General features: G+C 37.8%; 1 protein-coding gene across 2 annotated transcripts in view; it reads right to left on the reverse strand.

Moving 5' to 3' along the window:
* Positions 1-41: 41 nt before the first annotated feature.
* The window catches only part of LOC134353036 (START domain-containing protein 10-like), a 31,633-nt gene continuing 12,125 nt past the window's right edge, over positions 42-19,549 (reverse strand). The window contains exons 2-6 of one of the 2 annotated variants that reach the window (XM_063060860.1): positions 18,969-19,111; positions 17,626-17,729; positions 9,994-10,111; positions 5,283-5,335; positions 42-4,066 (exon numbers count right to left, since the gene is read on the reverse strand). In XM_063060860.1, coding sequence (XP_062916930.1) covers positions 3,851-4,066; positions 5,283-5,335; positions 9,994-10,111; positions 17,626-17,729; positions 18,969-19,111 — 634 coding nt within the window. In that variant the 3' untranslated portion in view covers positions 42-3,850. Of the gene's footprint in view, positions 4,067-5,282; positions 5,336-9,993; positions 10,112-17,625; positions 17,730-18,968; positions 19,117-19,549 lie in introns of both variants that reach the window. The other variant, XM_063060859.1, reaches the window with a different exon arrangement.

Below are 19,549 nucleotides of genomic sequence, written 5' to 3' on the forward strand. Positions count from 1 at the left end.
AGTACCAAAGCCAAAACACAGTAGCTAATCATTGTCTGAAATATTTTAAACATACATTTATTAATGTAACCCAGGTAATAGCTTGTATGACAAAGTATAATGTGCAAAAATCACTTTGGCAAGCTTACACCACTTGAAATTAATGACTTAAAAATCTAATTATGAGGGTCCTTTTGCTCATATTCAGGTTTCTGATGTTAAAAGATAACCTTCACACAAAATATAGTTTGGCAAAATAATGATAATCATGGTTGAACTAAAATAAACTTTACCCTTACAGTTCAATATCCAAATAAACATGAGCATCTACAACATTCATACAAAACATATTTACCAGTAATATTCTTCATTAATGCTGTGAAGCTAGCAGCAAAATGCACAATTCTGCTTTGCTTAGGTTCTTCATCTTATGAGATTTCTCTTGCAAGGTGGGTTGGTAAGAAATGGTATACCTTAAAATCATTAATACATAGGAAGATAAATACTAGTGCAAGGGAATTTATCAATATATGAACTGAACAATTCCACACCATCCCATTGCTGATAGAAAAGGGTTATAGTGTATGAAAATTGTTCCCTAAATTTACCCAAAGTTGTTTAAATGGAAAATATTTGATATTTTCTCTTCCAATAGCCCTTTCTTGAGGAAGAAGGTGGAGAGTCCAGTTTCACTGTTACATGTTGGTGGTGTTACCATTTCTAATTGTCCATCTTATATCCTAAATACAACAAGGTTGACTTAGATGGCAGCACAAAAACACACAAACAATGGAACAGTAGACAATACAATTTCGCAATATTTTTTGGCACAATATATTTTAAGCGAGGTATTAAAGCAGAAATAAAATACATGTATGTGACAGATTCTCTTATTGTAGTAGCCGGAACAGAGAATATTACAGATTTAAAAATGTTTCAAATGAAATACAGAATCAACATTTGAATCCTACTAATTGGAAGGTTGCAGATTCTACCTCCTCAAAGAAAAACTTCAGTTTTACAAAATAGTCCATTAGAAGTTAACGAGATGGTCCGCAGTTGCACTGAATGGACTATTTAACTCTTTCTGTAAAATGCTTTAGGAGAAAACTCCAAATCTGTTGCAATGGAACACTGCTGAAGTCATGCAGCATTTTGTTTTTGTGACACAAGTTGGAGGAAAAGTGCATTAGTGAATCTAAAGTACAGAAGAGAATTTTAAAGCTTTCTAACAGTTGATGAAAGACTCAATGCAACAAAACAAGCCCAGCCTTCCATCTTCTTCCCCTAGCAATACATTTAACATTGACTTGAAAACCCAAAGGAAAATTATCAGCAATGTTAAAACAAAGTGAAAGAACTTAATGATAACAAATTAATATTACTAAGATTTCAACAATGCCCAATGGTCAAATGTCATTTTAAGGTTGTTTATAATGATTAAAAACCTACTAGCACCATTAAAAAAATATTCTAGCTGTTTTACTTCCAGAGTGGGTGAAACAACACCAATTACTTGGTGTTATCAATTTCAGGTAAATATCACAAGGCCTTTCGTAAACCTTTAAATTATGTTGGTTTATGCTTCATATACAAATCAGTCATATAGCTGACAACAGTAGAACAAAATCATGATTCACCTGATCGACAGCACTATTTTAAAATGCCAACCTTAGCAAGGTGTTAAATTTAATGAACTTCATTACAAAAACATCAGCATCTTTACACAAAAAATAGAATATTTTAAAGCCTTTCTTCTAACATGTAGAGACCTCAGATGAAACAAATGCTAAAAAGCAGTAGCACGTTGATACTTGATGTGCAGTGCCTCAAATGCGGTGGCTCATCTTAAGTATCCCCTAACATTTAAGTGTTACTGAATTGAGCAGGGAAATCATTTCTGTGAAGGGGGCCTCTCTATAATCATTCCAATTAAATAGAAAAGACAAATTCCCAATAAGTAGTAGAAAACATTAAAAAGGTTAATTAAATATTGTTATCTGTTATTAGTGGAAAGCTTAACTTTGCATACATTTACTCAGATTGAGAATCCAGAATTGTTACAAAAATACAAGCTCACATAACAAAATATTAAAAATATTCCAACTGTAATTCTATGATTTTGATCTCAAAATAGCACTTCCATTTTTTCCTTCACCAACTATATACCTAACACCAGTACTCAAAGGGCACCTGGATATTTACATTCTTCATGATTAAATGCCGAAAATTTCTTTGAGATTATAGGAAGAAAACGAAGATTCTGCCTTATTTTCTTGATTATGCTTTATAAGTATAATTTTTAAGTTTGCTGCTGTTAAAAAGTCTATTTCACAAATCAGTAGTTAATTAAATACAAGCACATTGGCTTAATAGTCTTCTGAATTTAAAGATGCTTTTAAATTGTAATTCTGAAGATCAGACAAGAATGCTGCAGGCCGTATTAACATATCAGTCCCACATTCAATTCCATGCCATGTGTCAGAGGTCGTGTTGACAGAGCCCTGCTCTCCGATAGTGCGTGGAGGATACTAATTCATGGCAACTTTTCAATTTGTTAAAAAATGAAAATGAACATTGTCAGCATAATTTTTCACTCCCCCCCCCCCCCCCCAGAAGTCCAAGCAATATTTACTAATGAAACTATGTTAAGTATTTTGGTCCATCTACCCCTTTACAAACTCAAAATTCCTCCTCCCTTTTTTAAAACATTTGCTCCCCACACAAAGTCTCACCATGTGTAATGTACAAAATCTACCAAACCCCAATTAAACAAGCGTAACTCTGTCAAAGACAATAACATGAAAAGATAAGGAAGTTCCTACTTACCTCGTCAGCTGGTATCCCTTAATCTCATACTTAAGCTCAGTTCTATTTCCATACCTCATACTTAAATGGGAACTTTCAATTTCAGCCCCAATTCCCACTGCCAATTTCAATCTCCCTTCATTTACAAAATTGCCTGTTTGTAGCATTTTTAAGAAATAGTGCAGCCAGTATTTAAAATGGGAATCAAGTGGTAAAGTTTAAATTCTAGAAGGTAGGAAGTAACTGAAGTAGTGAACCATTGTGCCCAATACCTTAGAAGACTTGCTTCACTAAGAAGATGCAGACCTGCAACACCCAACCAACACCTTCAACATCAGAACACAAGTTTCTAAACCTTGTACAAAGGTATCGTCACATTTACGAAACTAAGATAATTTTGAAAACTCAAGTTCTGGGATTACTTTCTCACCCCTTTCATTGGAAAGCAGTTCAAAATACAGTGCATCATTATCACCAGTGATTCAGCAGAAAAGAGACTTTGCTGGATGTAATTCTCATTTCTGCATCACAAATTTATCACATCGTGATCAGAACCATTGCTTGGAAGGAGGATGCTGTATATTAAAATAACTATTTTCAAAAAAAAATTAAGATCAAAGCAGAAAAAGAAACATCACATGCTCTTCATAAATATTGTTACACCTGCCCCTCCTCCCATGCCACCCAACCAGAGACCCACCATGCCTGCAGTTCAAAGATTCTTCATTTTCATTGAAGGATAAATTTTCATGTCATCTTCATCACTAATTCAGGTATTTCTAACTGTGAGGCCTATTCAGATGTACTGGAAATCTATTGTGACTGATTATTTTCAATTGCTCAATCACAAATTTAACTACAGCAAGTGCAAAGATCTAATTTATTGTATGAATGTCAGATGCTTTGTATAAGTAACCTTGATTCAATAATATCTACCTCCCAAATCACAAAATTAACCCATTGTTAAGAATTTGCCACCCAAATTCTAAGGGCCAATTATGAACATTCCCTCCTGCAAACTCCAAGGGCTTACAGTATTATGAAGGAATAATGCAATGTGGTTTCAGCCTTTTAAGACTTCATCATCACTACCATTCCCTTCAGATAAGGCACTTTCATCTATATTTTCCAGTGAATCTGCATGCTGGATTGAGAGTACATCAAGACTCATGGTTGGAAGGCTATTCTGTTCTGGGTAGAGCCATGGTTTGAAGTCTGGTCTGTTCTTCCCTTTCCATTCCGGGTACTTGAGACACACTTTGTGCAGTCGCTTAAGAACCTAAAAATATGTGCAAATAGAGATGTAGCTTCGAAGTTTATTTAGCTTCTTTAACATTGAAAAACCACCCATGACCACCCATGGTAGGTTAACACTTAAAATAGACACATTAATATCAGAATTCCTCAATATTACGGCATTCGAATGCACTTCAGAAACCACAAAAATGGTACAAATGGTACATGACCTCAATACAAAATGCTAGGGTTTGCTAAATAGCATTAGTGATTAGATGCTAGTTTTGAATATTGAATTGAGTTGACTTTATTTCTTACATCCTTCACATACATGAGTAAAAATCTTTACGTTACGTCTCCACCTAAATGTGCAATCTTAGTAATTTATAATAAATAGTCAATGTGATATAGAGTACACTCAAGTCAGGGTGGGTTAATCAGTCTGATGGCCTGGTGGGAGAAGCTGTCCCGGAGCCTGTTTGCCTGTTTTTGCTGCGGTACCGCTTCCTGAATGGTAGCAGCGGGAATAGATTGTGGTTGGGATGGCTTGGGTTTTTTTTTAAAAAACACATCTGTCTTTGTAAATGTCCTGAATCATGGGAAGTTCACAACTACAGGTCCGCACCACTCTCTGCAGAGTCCTGCGATTAAGGGAGGTACAGTTCCCATGCCAGGCAGTGATGTAGCCAGTCAGGATGTTCTCAATTGTGCCCCTGGAGAAAGTTCTTAGGATTTGGGGACCCATACCAAACTTCCACAACCGGCTGAGGTGAAAGAGGCGCTGTTGTGCCTTTTTCACCACACACCTGGTGTGTACAGACTACGAGAGGTCGTTAGTGATGTGGATGCCGAGGAACTTGAAGCTGTTTACCCTCTCAACCCCAGATCGGTTGATGTCAACAGGGGTTAGCCCATCTCCATTCCTCCTGTAACCCACAACCAGCTCCCTTGTTTTTGTGACATTGAGGGAGAGGTTGTTTGCTTGACACCACTGTGTCAGAGAGATGACTTATTCCCTGTAGGCCACCTCATTATTGTTTGAGACGAGGCCAATCAATAGTGTCACCGGCAAATTTTTCAATACATTTTAAATTGTTGATGTCAACTGCCAACAGTGGCTTTCTCACGAAACTCAGCAAAACAATGACTTGTATCCCTTACATATATTAAAATAATCTTGATTGTATAAATCAAACACTTACTTCAAAAAAATGATCTACACTCATTACATAAGGTAATGCTAAATAATTAAAACTTACTTTGGGAGCCAGATACTGTGAAGCTTTGTTGATGACCCACTTTGGTAGAGACCCTGATAAAAATGATTAAAACTTCATGAGTTAGTCCAACTAACCTAAAGTGGTCGATTTCTTTTAAACTCCACCGCAATTTTTTAATCCTTTAACAAATCTTAAAATGTGATCAATAATATTTTTAATGTAACCAGGTTTAAACAAACTTAAAGATTATGATAAAGGCTAACATTTTCCATAATAAAATGGTATGAAAGACTGAATACAGACCTGGATTACCAGTAAACATTCCCAGAATTTAAAAGTTTAAAGCAAGCATTTTTTCCTGGCTAAATAGAGACACAATGATTTAAAACATTATATTTTCACTGCCGGAAATTGGTGTTTATGACCTACCAAGCTTTTAGAAATTCATATAGCAAATTCACAAACTTAGTTCTACTGTATTGATTGAGTAGATGCCACATCTTCATGCATTGTGTGGAATAAAGTGTTGAGACTATTTGCAAAGTAATAGTAGAGTTTAGCTTTCGGCACAGCAGAATGACATGCACTGTGGATCTGTGTTTAATTGGAATGTCTCTACTCCAGAAATTCTGGAAAGGACAGGCATATCTGTACAGTCCTCAGACATAGCAGCAAGTGCTACAAACTTTATTAAAGATGCAGGTGGAGACAAAGTAACAATTTTTTTAATATATAGTATTGCAACCCATCTTAAACAGTTATTATTGTTGCTTTATGAGATGATCCCTTTCCCTTCTAAAATACTCATATTGGGGATCTTTCTCAAATGTGACTGTTCTCAATCTACTCCACAATGGCATAAAAGCCTGATGCTCACACATCCAAGGACACCTTCTCACTGGGCACAGGGGTTAAACAAGGCTTTATCAAAGCACTAATTCTCTTTTCAATCTTTCTTTTGTTTTTGGTCATATTCTTTTTTTTAACCAAAAAACAAAAACAGCACATCTACAAAAACCATGACCTTAACAAAATCTAATTAAATATTGAGCAGCAAAAGGGAGAAAAATATAAAGGCAAAAGTAAACATACACAGCAGAGGTGCACCATACCAAAAAACCTCAGTCCTCACCCCGTAAGAAAGTCCAATACAGGGCCCCATATTCTTTCAAAGATGTCCCCTCTGTCCTCATTACATAGTCTCAGTCTCTCCAAATGTAAAGTATTTGCCAGTTCTCTCAGCCACAGATCGTACATAGGCACAGAGTCCATTTTCCACATTTGCAGGATTAACTTCTTAGCAATCACCATGTCAAACAATACAGCCTTTTTTTCCATACTTATTGGCTGAAAATAGGGAGCTTGTTGCTCCAAGGATGGCTATAAGCGGGTCTGGTTCCCACTGCTACCCATAAGCCTCAGAGAAACAGTGAAAAATACTTTTCCTGTATGCATAAAGCTTACATGACCAGAATGAATGTGACAAATTACTGTTCACAGATTTACATCTATTACAAACTGGTGAAACATCAGGGTAGAAACTGTGCAACTTTTCTTTGGAATAATGAAGTCTATGTATGTTTTAAACTGTATAAGTCGGTGTCTGACGTTGACCGAACAATCATGTATACTCTTTAAACACTCATCCCAGACCTCCTCTGTCAGTTCTATACCCAATTCATCCACCCATGCCTGTTTAAGACCTGCAGTATTCACCCGAGCTCCATTATGTAGGATCTGATAAAAATAGGATACCACACTACGAGTAACAGGATCAAATTTATTTATTGCCTCCAGGGACTCATGTTTGTCTAAAACTTCGAAGTTAGGTATATATTTCCTATCATAATCTCAAATTTGTAAATATCTTAAAAAACTTGATACAGGGGTATTGTAAACTGCTTGTAACTGCGCAAATGAGGCAAAGTTTCCATTAATATATAGGTCACCTACACTACAGATGCCTCTCTGTTTCCAGGTAGAAAAAACAGTATCATTCAGGCCAGGCAATAAGGAATGATTGTCATAAATCGGAGTGTTAATATAAGTTTTTGGGGCCTTAATGTGTAGTTGAATCTACTTCCAAATTCTTATAGTGCTGCCAACTACAAAGCTGTTACTAAAATGTAACTTATTAACTGCAGTAGGGCTATTAAGGAGAGCTGGTAAGGAAGTCTTCTTACAAAGCACTCGCTCTATGAGTAACCATGCTGGGCACGAGTCTGAGGTAGACAGTGGGCCTTCTTTCCACCATGCAAGAATGGATAGGTGGGCAGCCCAGTAATATATTTTAATGTCCGGTAGGGGAAAACCACCTGCTTCCTTTGGCTTTGACAAGTGTTTTTCAGTAATTCTAACGACTTTATAATCCCAAATGAAGGGTATATTAATTGAATCCAATTGCTTAAAATATGACAGAGGAATAAAACATGGAATTGACTGGAAAAGATGAAGGAATCGTGACAGTATAATGATCTTGATTGTGTTAACCCTCCCCACCAAAGAAATTGGAATGATTTTCCAAAAGTCAATATTGCGTTTAACCTGCTCAACTTTGTTCCGCCATTTCACTTGCAAAAGGTCATCTGGGTTTTTTGTAATAGTCACACCAAGTTAGGAAAAATTATCATAGGTTATTTTAAAGGGAATGGACCGTAAATACGCTGTATTAACCACTGCAGTGACTGGCATTAGTTCACTCTTATCCTAATCAGTAGAGAAACCTGAGAAACTACCAAAATTATTAATTAGAGTCAGAAGGGCGGATATTGATGTTTGTGGGCTGGAGATATATAAAAGGACATCGTCAGCGTAAATGAAAGGTGATGGTAATGTCCATGAATATCAATGGGAGCTATCAAAGGGTCCTGTTGGATGCTAACAGCTCAATGATAACTGCAAACAAAAACGGACAAGGGGGCAGCCTTGACAAGTCCCACGATGAATCGCAAAAGGGGAGGAAATATTGTGATTAGTGATAATAGAAGCAGATGGGTGTGAATGAATTATCTCAATCCACTTAATGAAAGATGGTCCAAATCCAAATTCCTTAAGTGCAAACATCATATATGGCCATTCCACTTGGTCAAACGCATGTTGCGCATCTAATGAAATGACTACAGCCTCTTCTGCATGTTTTGTATATAAAATATTGAAAAGATGACGCAAATTAAAATGCATATGTCTACCTGGCATAAAGCCAGTTTGATCTGGATGAATAATAGAGCAAATGCATTCTTTTAGCCTATTGGCCAGAACTTTCCTAAGAATTTTGGTTTCAATGGGCAGCAGCGAAATGGGGCGATATGATGAAACCACTTTGGGACCATGGCCTGGTTTTGGAATCAGAGAAGCATTGGCTTTACATAAAGTGGGTGGCAATCTGGAAGCTGTCCTAGAGTGATTAAACATTCGTAAGTTCAGAGGTGACAATTCTGAACCAAATACTTAGAAGAATTCCGTGCTAAAACAATCAGAACCTGCTGCCTTATTATTGGGGAGGGAAGAGATGACCTTCTTGATCTCATCTAGGCTTATATCAGCATTGTGTATTTACTGAATCTGTTGACAGTGTGGACAGATTCAGATTATCAAAAAATGCATCCATAGCTTCAACATCTGGACCGCTTTGTGATTGGTAAACATTAGCATAGAACTCCACAAAACACTTACTAATTTTTTCCCGGTCTGTTTTTCAACCTTTCTTGCTGCAATACCTCCTCTTGACTCTAATGCTCACTTTTACAGTAGAGATAATGTACAAGACAACCAAGAAACTGTTCAACCTTTCTTGTATCCATTCTAGAACCAAAATGCTTACACATGTGGAAGAGGTAGGGAGAGATCCAAACCGTGGTTGATTCTTTAATCAAAACACAAGGGTGGGCTTTTTACTGAATGTCCAGAAGACATTCAATAACTGATGAGTTTTTCATTCAATGTTTTCCATTTTTACTTTAGAAGCCAAAGATCCATAATCAGCTTGACCCCACTGCACCACACCAAACAAAGATAACTTCCTTTATGTCAGAAGCTAATTTTCAGCAACAGCAGACATTAAGAATCAAATCCATCACCTCATCTGTATTCACAGATCCTTCAGCCACAAGGAAGAATGGCTGGAGACCAGTTGGCTCCAAATAAATTTCATTTTACGTTGGATGTATAGACAACATACTACAGGAACTTTCAAGTACAGAAGAACCAACACCGCCTTTGAAAAGTCCTCCAAATCCATTGGCAGTATCGATGAAACCTCTAACAAGCTAATATCCCCAACATCAAAGGTCAGATCATACTCAGCAGCTGCAATGACTCTGCATGCATCGCATACCAGCACCTGAAACAAGCAGTTTTCATCTGGTTCCATCAAGGCTATCAGCTTCTGTAAGGGAACAGAGATGCACCATACTCAGCCATCTGTCCTAACATTGTGTGGATTACAATCAAATTTTGTTTGATAACCTCCCTGTAACAGGTCTAAAACCTAAACATCCATTATGTCAGCAAAATCTATGGAGAAATCGGAGTTAATGCTTTCATCAGATCTGTTGTGACATCCAAATCATTCCACAAGACCAACAAGTGTTATTAGCTTCTTGGTGGTTCTCTACAACATCTTGAGTTGAATGGCCCGATGAAACTCACGTAAGTTAACACAGAAGTGGGAAGTTATGTAAAAAACACAATCAACTCCAGGCAGTGAAAGAAACAAACTGTACAGCCTGACATTTTTACAGTGCTCTATTACCTCTGGGATCTGCTTCAGCCATATATGTAAGATTACAACTTTTGGAACCCGTAGACTGGACTAGATAACCTGTTAGAATGGACACAGCTCTGACAAGATCTTTCTGAGGAGGATAATCCTGTAACAAAAATGAAACAATGTTAATGAGTAGTTGATCTCTGGTCAGTGTGAGCAGCAGGTAATTGATTATACTATAGGCAGTAAAAATGTTGCTAAATCTTAATATTTACCTCCATTGGGAATGTGAAAAACCTTTAAATGCTAGTTTTTTCCATACTTAGGATATATGCTCTACAGATCAGTGTTGTATGCGACACAGACACATCCTGGAGGAAGTCAGCAGGTCCGACAGCATCAATGGAGGGGGAAAAGTAGTCTATGTTTTCGGTAGAGACCCCTCATCATGATTGGAAAGGAAGCGCACAGAAGCCAGAAATAAAAAATAGAGAAAGCAGCACAACCTGGCAGGTATTAGGTGAATCCAGGTAAGAGAGCGAAAGTCGGTGGGTGGGTGGGTGAGAGAGGAAGGAATGGCATGGAAAGCTAGATGACAGTTGACAAAGACAAAAGGTTGACAAAAGAATCTGATAGGAGAGGACAGTAGATCATGGATTAAACGTGGGGAATCAGTGGGAGGTAATAGGTTGTGAGAGTGGGGAAGGAGAAGAAAAAGGGTGAGGGGGCTACAGGTATGAAGGAAAACAAATGGAAACGCGAGTGGTAACCAGCTGTTAGAAAAATTGATGTTGATGCTTTCAGGTTGGAGACTCATGACAGGGTACTAGATATCACTCTTCTAACCTGTGCCTGGTCTTATCATGACAGAATACTAGACATCACTCTTTTAACCTGTGCCTGGTCTTATTATGGCAGTACAGAAGTCTGTGGACAGACATGTTAGTGTGAGAATGGGAAGCAGAATTGAAATGGGTGGCAACGGGGAAATCCTGGTTCTTGCAGTGTACAGAGTGCAGGTGCTCGCTGAAGTGCCCCCCCCTCCAAATTTTTATTGGATCTTACCTATATAGAGGCTGCCCTGGGAGCACAGAATACAATAAATCAGGATTAGATGTAATATCACCAGCATATGTCATGAAATTTGTTAACTTTATGTCACCAATACAATGAAATACATGATAAATAAATAAAGAAAAAATAGTTAAAGTATATGTCTATTAAATAGTTAAAATAAGTTGTGCAAAAAAGCAAATAAAAAAGTAGTGAGGTAGTGTACTATTATGACATCGACAGATTCACAGGTGAAGCACAGCCTCATTTGGAAGGACTATTTTAAGCCTGAAAGAGACTGGAGGTTTAAGAGCAGGTGTAACTTAGCACAGCTGCAGGGATAAGTGTTAGGAGGGAGATCAGTACAGATAAGCATGCAAGGGTGATTTCTGCAGACAGCAGAAATGTGAGGGAGGGAAGGATGTGCCTTGTGGCGGGATCCCAATAGAGGTTGTGGAGGATGATGTATTGGATTGTTGGTAGGCAAGGACAAGGGGAACCCCATTCCTGTTATGTTGGGGAGAGGGTTGCAGAGTAGGGTGAGGGAAAATGTGTGGAGGAGATACAGATGAGGATAGCATTGGTAGTGGTGGTGAAGAAACACGTTTCTGAAAAAGACATCAGATGTCTTGGAACGGAAAACCTCATCGTGAGACAGGAGGTGGAGGTGGAGGTGGAGGAACTGAGAGAAAGGAATAGCATCCTTGGAGGTGATAGGATGGGAAGAGGTGTACCAGAGGTAACTGGGAGTCAGTGGGTTTGCAAAAGATGTTGGTCAATAATCTGTCTCCAGAGATGGAGACAAAGAGATCAAGGAAGGGAAGCACGATGTCAGAGGTGGAGCAAGTTAATTTGAGGGCAGGGTGGAAGATTGGATGCACAGCTGATAAAATTGACAAGCAGGATGCAGTCAATGTAACAGAGAAAGAGATCAAGGAACATTTACTGTGTAGGCTTGCAAAGTGGTCTTGGAACCATGTAGTTGACATAAAGGCAGGCAGGCATGGTTTGAAGGAAATGGAAGGAACCAGAAGTTGCAATGGGTTAGTACCAGGTCTACCAGATGGGGGAGGGTAGCAATGGAGGGGAACTAGTTGGGTCTCTTACCAAGAAAGATGTGGAGGCAGTTGAGGGATTGTAGATCCATGGTGAAAATGTTGTCAGGGTCAGGGAACTGAAAATGTTTGAAGTTAGAGAGAGCATGTTACATGTCACGGATGTAGGTGGAAAGTGACTGATCCACTGGTGACAAAATGGAGTTGAGATATGCAAATATGAGTTCAGTAGTGCAAGAGTAACAATAGGCCTATAGGAGCAGTCGATCTTAGGTAGGAGGTAGAAATGAGTAGTATGGTATAGAGGAAATATGAAGATGGAGGCTGTAGATGGAAGATCTCCAGAGGTTGGTAATGAAGCAGGGGACAATAGCCAGCTGCTTCTCAGTGTGATTCTGATTCTGAGGTAAGAGGAAGCATCTGAGAGCTGTGTCCATACCTACCACTCCACGAGCATCTGGATCCATCACATAATCCTCTGCAACTTCTACCCTCTCCAAAGTAATTCTACCACTGGTCACATCATTCCACTATCCACCACAAACCTGCCCCCTGTCCCCGCATTCAGAGATCACTTCGCAACTCCCGTCAGCTCATACCTCCCTACTGATCTCTCTCCAGTCATTTATCCCTGAACCTTGCTCGTGGGTAGTTTTGCCAGAGCTGTTGAGGAGGGTTTAAACTAATTTGGCAGAGTGATATGGCTGAAGATGGAGCAGTTGGTTTACAAATAGAGGCAGTGTATAGTGAGACTCCTCGCAAGGACAAGCTGATGATAGGGCAAAACTGAAGTCAACTGGATGAGTTGCAATGTAAAAGGGGTATAAAATTGAAAAGGGTGATCAATATATGACTGAAAATGTTATATTTGAATGTATGCTGTATACGGAATAAGGTAGATGAAATTGTAGCATAGTTAGAGATTGGTATGTATGACGTTGTGGGTATCACTGAATTGTGGCTGAAAGAAAATTATAGCTGGGTGCTCAACATCCAAGTATACACATTGTGTTCAAAGGACAGGCAGCTAGGCAGAGGGGTTGGGGTGGCTCTGGATAAAAAATGAAATCGAATCCTTAGAGAGAGGTGACATGGGATAAGAAGGTGTAGAAATGTTGTGAGTAGAACCAAGAAAAACTTCAAGGGTCAAAAGGGAGTTATGACCTCCGAACGACAGCAATGATGTGGGCTACAAATTAGAATGGAAGATAGTAAAGGCAAGTAATAAGGGCATTGTTCTGATTGTCATGGGTGATTTCAATATACAGGTAGATAAGACAAATCAGGTTGGTGCTGGATTCCAAGGGGGGGAATTTGTAGAATGCCTATAGGATGGCTTGTCATAATTGTTGTGGTTGAGCCCACTAGGAGAAAGGCAATTCTGAGTTTAGTGTTGTGCAATGAATTGAAATTGATTAGAAAGCTTAAGGTAAGGAACACATAGGGAACAGTGCTCATAATATGATAGAATCCACCTTGCAATTTGAGAGGGAGAAGCTAAAGTCCGCTATATCAGTATTACGGTAGAGTAAAAGGAATTGGTTTCTGGGAACCATTTGGAAGGTGTAGGATAGATACATCCCAAAGAAGTTGTATTCTAAAGGCAGGATGACACAACCATGATTGACAAGGGGAATCAAAGCCAGAGTGTATATAATAAAACAAAAATTAGTGGGAAATTAGAGGATTGGGAAGTTTTTAAAAAAGTAACAGAAGGCAACTAAAAAAAAATCATTAAGGTAAAAATGGAATACAAAGGCAAGTTATCCGCTAATATTAAAGAGGATACCGAAGATCTCTTTAGATATATAAAGAGAAAAAGAGAGGAGAGAGTAGATAACGGATTGTTGGAAAATAATGCTGGAGAGATAGTAATGGAGGACAAAGAAATGGCAGACGAACTGGATAATGTGGTTTGAGTACATGGAGCTTAGAAAAATAGAGGGCTATGGGTAACCCCAGTAATTTCTAAGGTAGGGTCATGTTCGGCACAACTTTCTGGGCCGAAGTGCCTGTATTGTGCTGTAGGTTTTCTATGTTTCTATGAATAAGTGTTTTGCATCAATCTTCACTGTAGAAGACACTAGCAATATGCCGGAAGTTCAAGAGTGTCGGGTGGGGGCAGAAGTGAGTGAAGTTGCCATCACTTGGAAGAGGGTACTTGGGAAACTGTAAGGTCTCATAGTAGATAAATCCTGGAACAGATGGTCTACACCACAGTTTTCTGAATGAGGTGGCTGAAGAGATTGTGGAGGCATTAGTACTATTCTTTCAAAAAAGAAAATACTGGCATGGTTCCAGAGGATAGCAAACTTGCAAATGTCACTCTTCAGGAAGGGAGAGGCAGAAGGAAGGAGATTATAGGTCAGTTAGTCTGACCTCAGTGGTTGGGAAGATGTTAAGGATGTGGTTTTGGAATACTTGGAGGCACATGATTAAATAGGCTGTAGTCAGCATAGTTTCTTTCTTGGAAAATCTTGCCCGACAAATCTACTGGAATTCTTTTGAAAAAATAACAAGCAGGATAGACAAAGGAGAATTGGTGTATGTTGTGTACTGGGATTTTCAGAAGGGCTTTGACAAGATGCCACATGAGGTTCTTTAAAAAGTTAAGAGCCCATGGTATTACAGGAAAGATAGAACACTGGCTGACTGGGACGAGGAAAAGAGTGTGAATAAAGGGAACCTTTTCATATTGGCTGCTGTTAACTAGTGTTTCATAGGGGTCTGTGTTAGGACTGCTTTTTTTACATTACACTTCCATGATTTGGATGACAGAATTGATGGCTCTGTGGCCAAGTTTCTGTACGATATGAAGATAGGTGGAGGGACAGATAATTTTGAGGAAGTAGAGAAGCTACTGAAGGACTTAGACAGATTGGGAGAATGGGTAAAAAAGTGGCAAATGGAATACAGTTGTGGAATTTTATGGTTATACTCTTTGGTAGAAGAAATGAAGTGTAGACTATTTTCTAAATGGGGAGGAAATTCAAATATCTGAGGTGCAATGGGATGTGGGAGTCCTCATGCAGGATTTCCTAAAGGTTAATTTGTAGGTTGAGCCGTTGATGAAGAAAGCAAATGCAATATTAGCATTCATTTTGAAATTACGAGTATATAAAAGCAAAGATGTAATGTTGAGGCTTTATAAGACACTGGTGAGACCTCACTTTAAGTATTGTGAGCAGTTTTTGGGCGCTTATCTAAGAAAGGATGTGCTGACATTGGAGAGGGTTCAGAGGAGGATCACGAAAATGATTCCAGGATCAGGAAATGGATCGGCCATGATGAAGTGGTGGAGCAAACTCGATGGGCCATATGGCCTAATTTGCTCCGACCTTTTGGTTTTTGAAATAGTGCTGGCAGTAACTGCAATACATTTTTAATCGACCATCCTGCTATAATGTACAGATGATTGAAGGAGTGGATGTTTCAGGTGACTGATGGAATGCCAATCAATGGGGCTGATGTTTTATGGATTGTGTCAGGTTTTGAGTATAGTTGGAACTAGAGATTACAATATGTTCTTCTTGTGTCTTGTATCTGATGGCAAGGCTTCAGGGGAATTGGGAAATGGGTCTTCTGCCAGAGCAAAACCTACTCTGTTGAGCTCTTACAGCTGCAGTATTTACTTTACTGGTCTAGTTAACCTGCAGCTTATTGTTGCTGAGAGATTCAGCAAAAGCAATTGCATTGATGCAAACTATTAGTCTCACACTGGGGCTGGTTACTTACTAGCACTCATGAATAATGCTTGCCAAATAATATTGTCTGAATATTGTCCATTTAAATTTCACTGATTCAAGGTGCACACAGAGCACAAGAAATACATTTGTGCTTAACATATTTCATGATTACTGGTCAGTTCCCTGATTACTCCCATCTCTGTACACACTTTGAAAATTCAGTAAGGCCAAGAGTAGAGATTTCAATGATAATGCAGTCATTCTGATGCCAATCATGCCCTTTTAGAACAGTTTATCTCAACTGATTGTAGATTTAATCTAATTTGCAGAGCAGATCCAAAAACTTGTATCGAAGCAGCGCAATTGAGCACCATTTTAGAGTTTTGTTATTTTTAAAAATTGCTTTAATGAATGATATCATAAAGTGAACCAATAAAGTCAAAAATAAGCACATAAAAAGCCATCTGCAAGGAACTCAAATTGTCTAAAAACAAGACTTAAATTCAGCTCTTTTCACATTAGAGTGGGGAAAAACAACTAGTTATTTGTGAATCCAAAAAAGAAAATCAAACCCAACCATTGTTTTTTTTTGTAGCCAAAGGAACTAACTTTACTTTTTGTTACTTTTCAGAAAGCTTAAAAGCAAGTCATGTCACTGGAAACACCCAAATAGTAATTCATTTCACCGTGGACCTTTTTCATGACTTGAGAATGGCTTCTACAGTGTTCTTAAAACTAATGCAGCTGATGCATTGCATTATATTGCAATTTCTGTTTAAAATTATGCTATCTTTTCCACAGGTTTCACTGAAAGCAGGCAAATTCATTTAAGGAAAATAGCCTGGAAACAAGTGGAAGTTCCAAGCCATGACTCTAATCGTTACATCTTCATCATTAGAAATGTTTCAGATATGAAATCACTCTTATTTTCATAGCAGTTGGTCAGATGATGAAATTCTTAATTCTATCAAACAATTCTTCTCAAAACATCTTTGATCCTGCCTTCAATTACTCTATTAATTTCCCAATTTCATGAATGGTACTTAATTATTGGCCTTTAAAGCATCTCTACAATTGATTACTAGTAGAAGTTCACTATGTTTATTGGAATAAGGTATCTCATTCCCCTACCACTGTAAAGGAAGGAATGCACTTGTCCTTGTGTCAAATTCAATTGGCTAAATGTCACCTTCACTTTGGTTTCTACTGCTAACTTATTATAAATAGCAAGATATTATAAATAGTTCCAATTTTGTTCAGTGCACATCAGAAGCACTGTGTAATTAAAAGAGCTTAATGCATAATAATAGCTAAGAAATTCAAAATCTAAGTTCCAGTGCTTGACCCAAAGCCTCATGAGAACAACTTTCAAGTCAACAGTGAATTGCTGTACACAATCCTAGTATGCTTTCTGAAAAAGACTTTGATGATACTATGTGCTTTTTTAAAAAAAAAGTATTTTGATATCAAAACTTTAAAAAACAATTGTATCATTTGTGTTTCTATTACATTAGTAACCAGGATTACAGGTAGGATTTAAGTTAGACCTCACAACCCAAGAATAGAAACACTGTTAACTAGTCTGAATACATATACTATGGGTGTATTATACACACACTATGTAGCATAGCCACAGAATACAAGCACCACGTATCAGATTCGAACCAATAAAATTCATGCTACAGTATTGTTTTTGCCAGAGCAAATCTAAACCAGAGCAAACAAACTACTTTAGAGGCTTTTGAGGGACTTGAGTTAATCTAATCAATGCTTGAGCATTTGAAATACAATTGTTTAAATAAATTACATTAACATCTCTCTCACTCTGAAGAGTTTTGTTCTCTGTTATGTATTGGAGATAAGGTGCAGGAGTTCATACTTACAGGATGTTTCACAGAGTAGTTGATGATCATATAATTTTTGTCTATGACAAGCCATGACCTTAAAGTAATCACATCTCTATCTTTAAGGGGGCTTGGACATTTCCCTGAGGAAAAAAATAGACACAAAACACTGGTGCATTTTTAAAGTATTAATTTCAAATTACACAACATACATAGTTAATAGTATAGTAGGCAAACTACACTCCTACTTCCAATGCTATATTTAAGTGCATGGCTAGTTGACAGCAGTTTTCATGATATCATGAACCTTATAATTGAGCTCAATGAAATGTTTAGAACTCAGCCACGATTTCAATAGCAGATAGACTTCTGTCCCCTTGCTCAAATGTCAACAATTTTGTGGCATTGCTCAATATTTTCTCTCCAACCAAACACCAGAAGAAACAGATTAATCACTTAGACATGCCATTACTATTTGAAGGGCCTTACTACATAATGAATTAAAAGCAATTTATTGTGTGAAGAAACTGAAGTTGTCTTTTCAAAACACAAGTTGCCATATACATGCGAGCAATTAAACAAAATGATATTTACTTTAAAACAATCACATTTCACTCTCAACTTACATTAGTGCAACTAAAATTAGCAACTCAATGATGGGGGGTAGGTCTGAAGGCGGGCAAGATCATGGTTACAATAATGCAAGCTATTGTAGTTTATGCTATCTGTGAAATACATAAATCTATAAATAACAAGCAAATAAAAGCACATGGTTTCTCCACTGAAAACTTGGGAGCCTGTTGACTTTCAAATTCATTCTAGGAATACAGATCACTGCCACACCATTCATACAGAAAGGGTGCAGAATTATTATAGACTTATTAAACTTCCACCATAACATTGAAAATTTATGGATTACAATTTCACAGGAGCAGCTCAGTACCTTGCTCAGGTTGCTGTTCCTTAATGGCAAATTCAGTGAATATTAGGGCTCCCCAACAATCCTGTGTTCATCTAACATCTGGAAAACCGCCAGTTGAATGCACGAACACCAAAATAAACTAGTATCCCAGCTGGAATGTAATTAACCCTCAGATCTCTTCTGTTAATTGTACCAATTAAGTTTGACCTACTAGATTTTAGGAAATGACAGAATATGTTACATAAACAATAAACTACGTCAGGACATTTATATGCCTGGTTCTCACTGCAGCCTGTAAAATCATCTGCATGAATTTTACAATTCATTTACAGATCACTAATAATTAACTACAGTTAGCTTGCCTAAACAAAATGAATATGTCCTCCTCCTGTGCAATTTGTCACAAAACAACTTTTGTACTCACTGAAATCTTAAATGTAGAAATCTTAAATTCACTCACATGAATAATACCCAATATCTGCATTCACTGTGAGTCGTGCAATGTCAAAAGTCTTAATGACCTGCTTATCCCACTTGTAACGGTACTCATTATCATGTAGTACATCATACACCGTCTCTGCAGATACATCTTTAAGTTCCGTTCTACACTGAAAGGGAAAAGAAGAATGTGATACATCCTCAAGGTAGTCAAAAAGGAACTAAAGTATGTGCATGTTTAGGACTGAGATTGATACAAGATAACACAGCAATATTCAACATGTCGTAATAGGAGCATAGTACACAGAACATCAGCCAGAATTCTTGCTTGTGATTTCTCCAGTTGTTAGTGACCCTCACGTTATAGAGGGGTTACCTTCCTAGAGAACCTTCCTTGTCTTGATTTTCTGTAACATCAGCCCCCTTTTTCCAGTGATTTCCATGATGTAGGAGGGATGTTTTTCTCTGACATTAAGCCATTTTATCAGCAACGACATTATAACCAATGAAATACTGACAACTATTTAACAGCAGAGATCAACATTTGACTAGGGGAATAGACAAAGCTCATGTGAAAGCAACAAACTTTGTCAATTAGTACTT

This window comes from Mobula hypostoma, chromosome 10 (genome assembly GCF_963921235.1).
Source record: "Mobula hypostoma chromosome 10, sMobHyp1.1, whole genome shotgun sequence".
Classification (NCBI taxonomy): Eukaryota; Metazoa; Chordata; class Chondrichthyes; order Myliobatiformes; family Myliobatidae; genus Mobula; species Mobula hypostoma.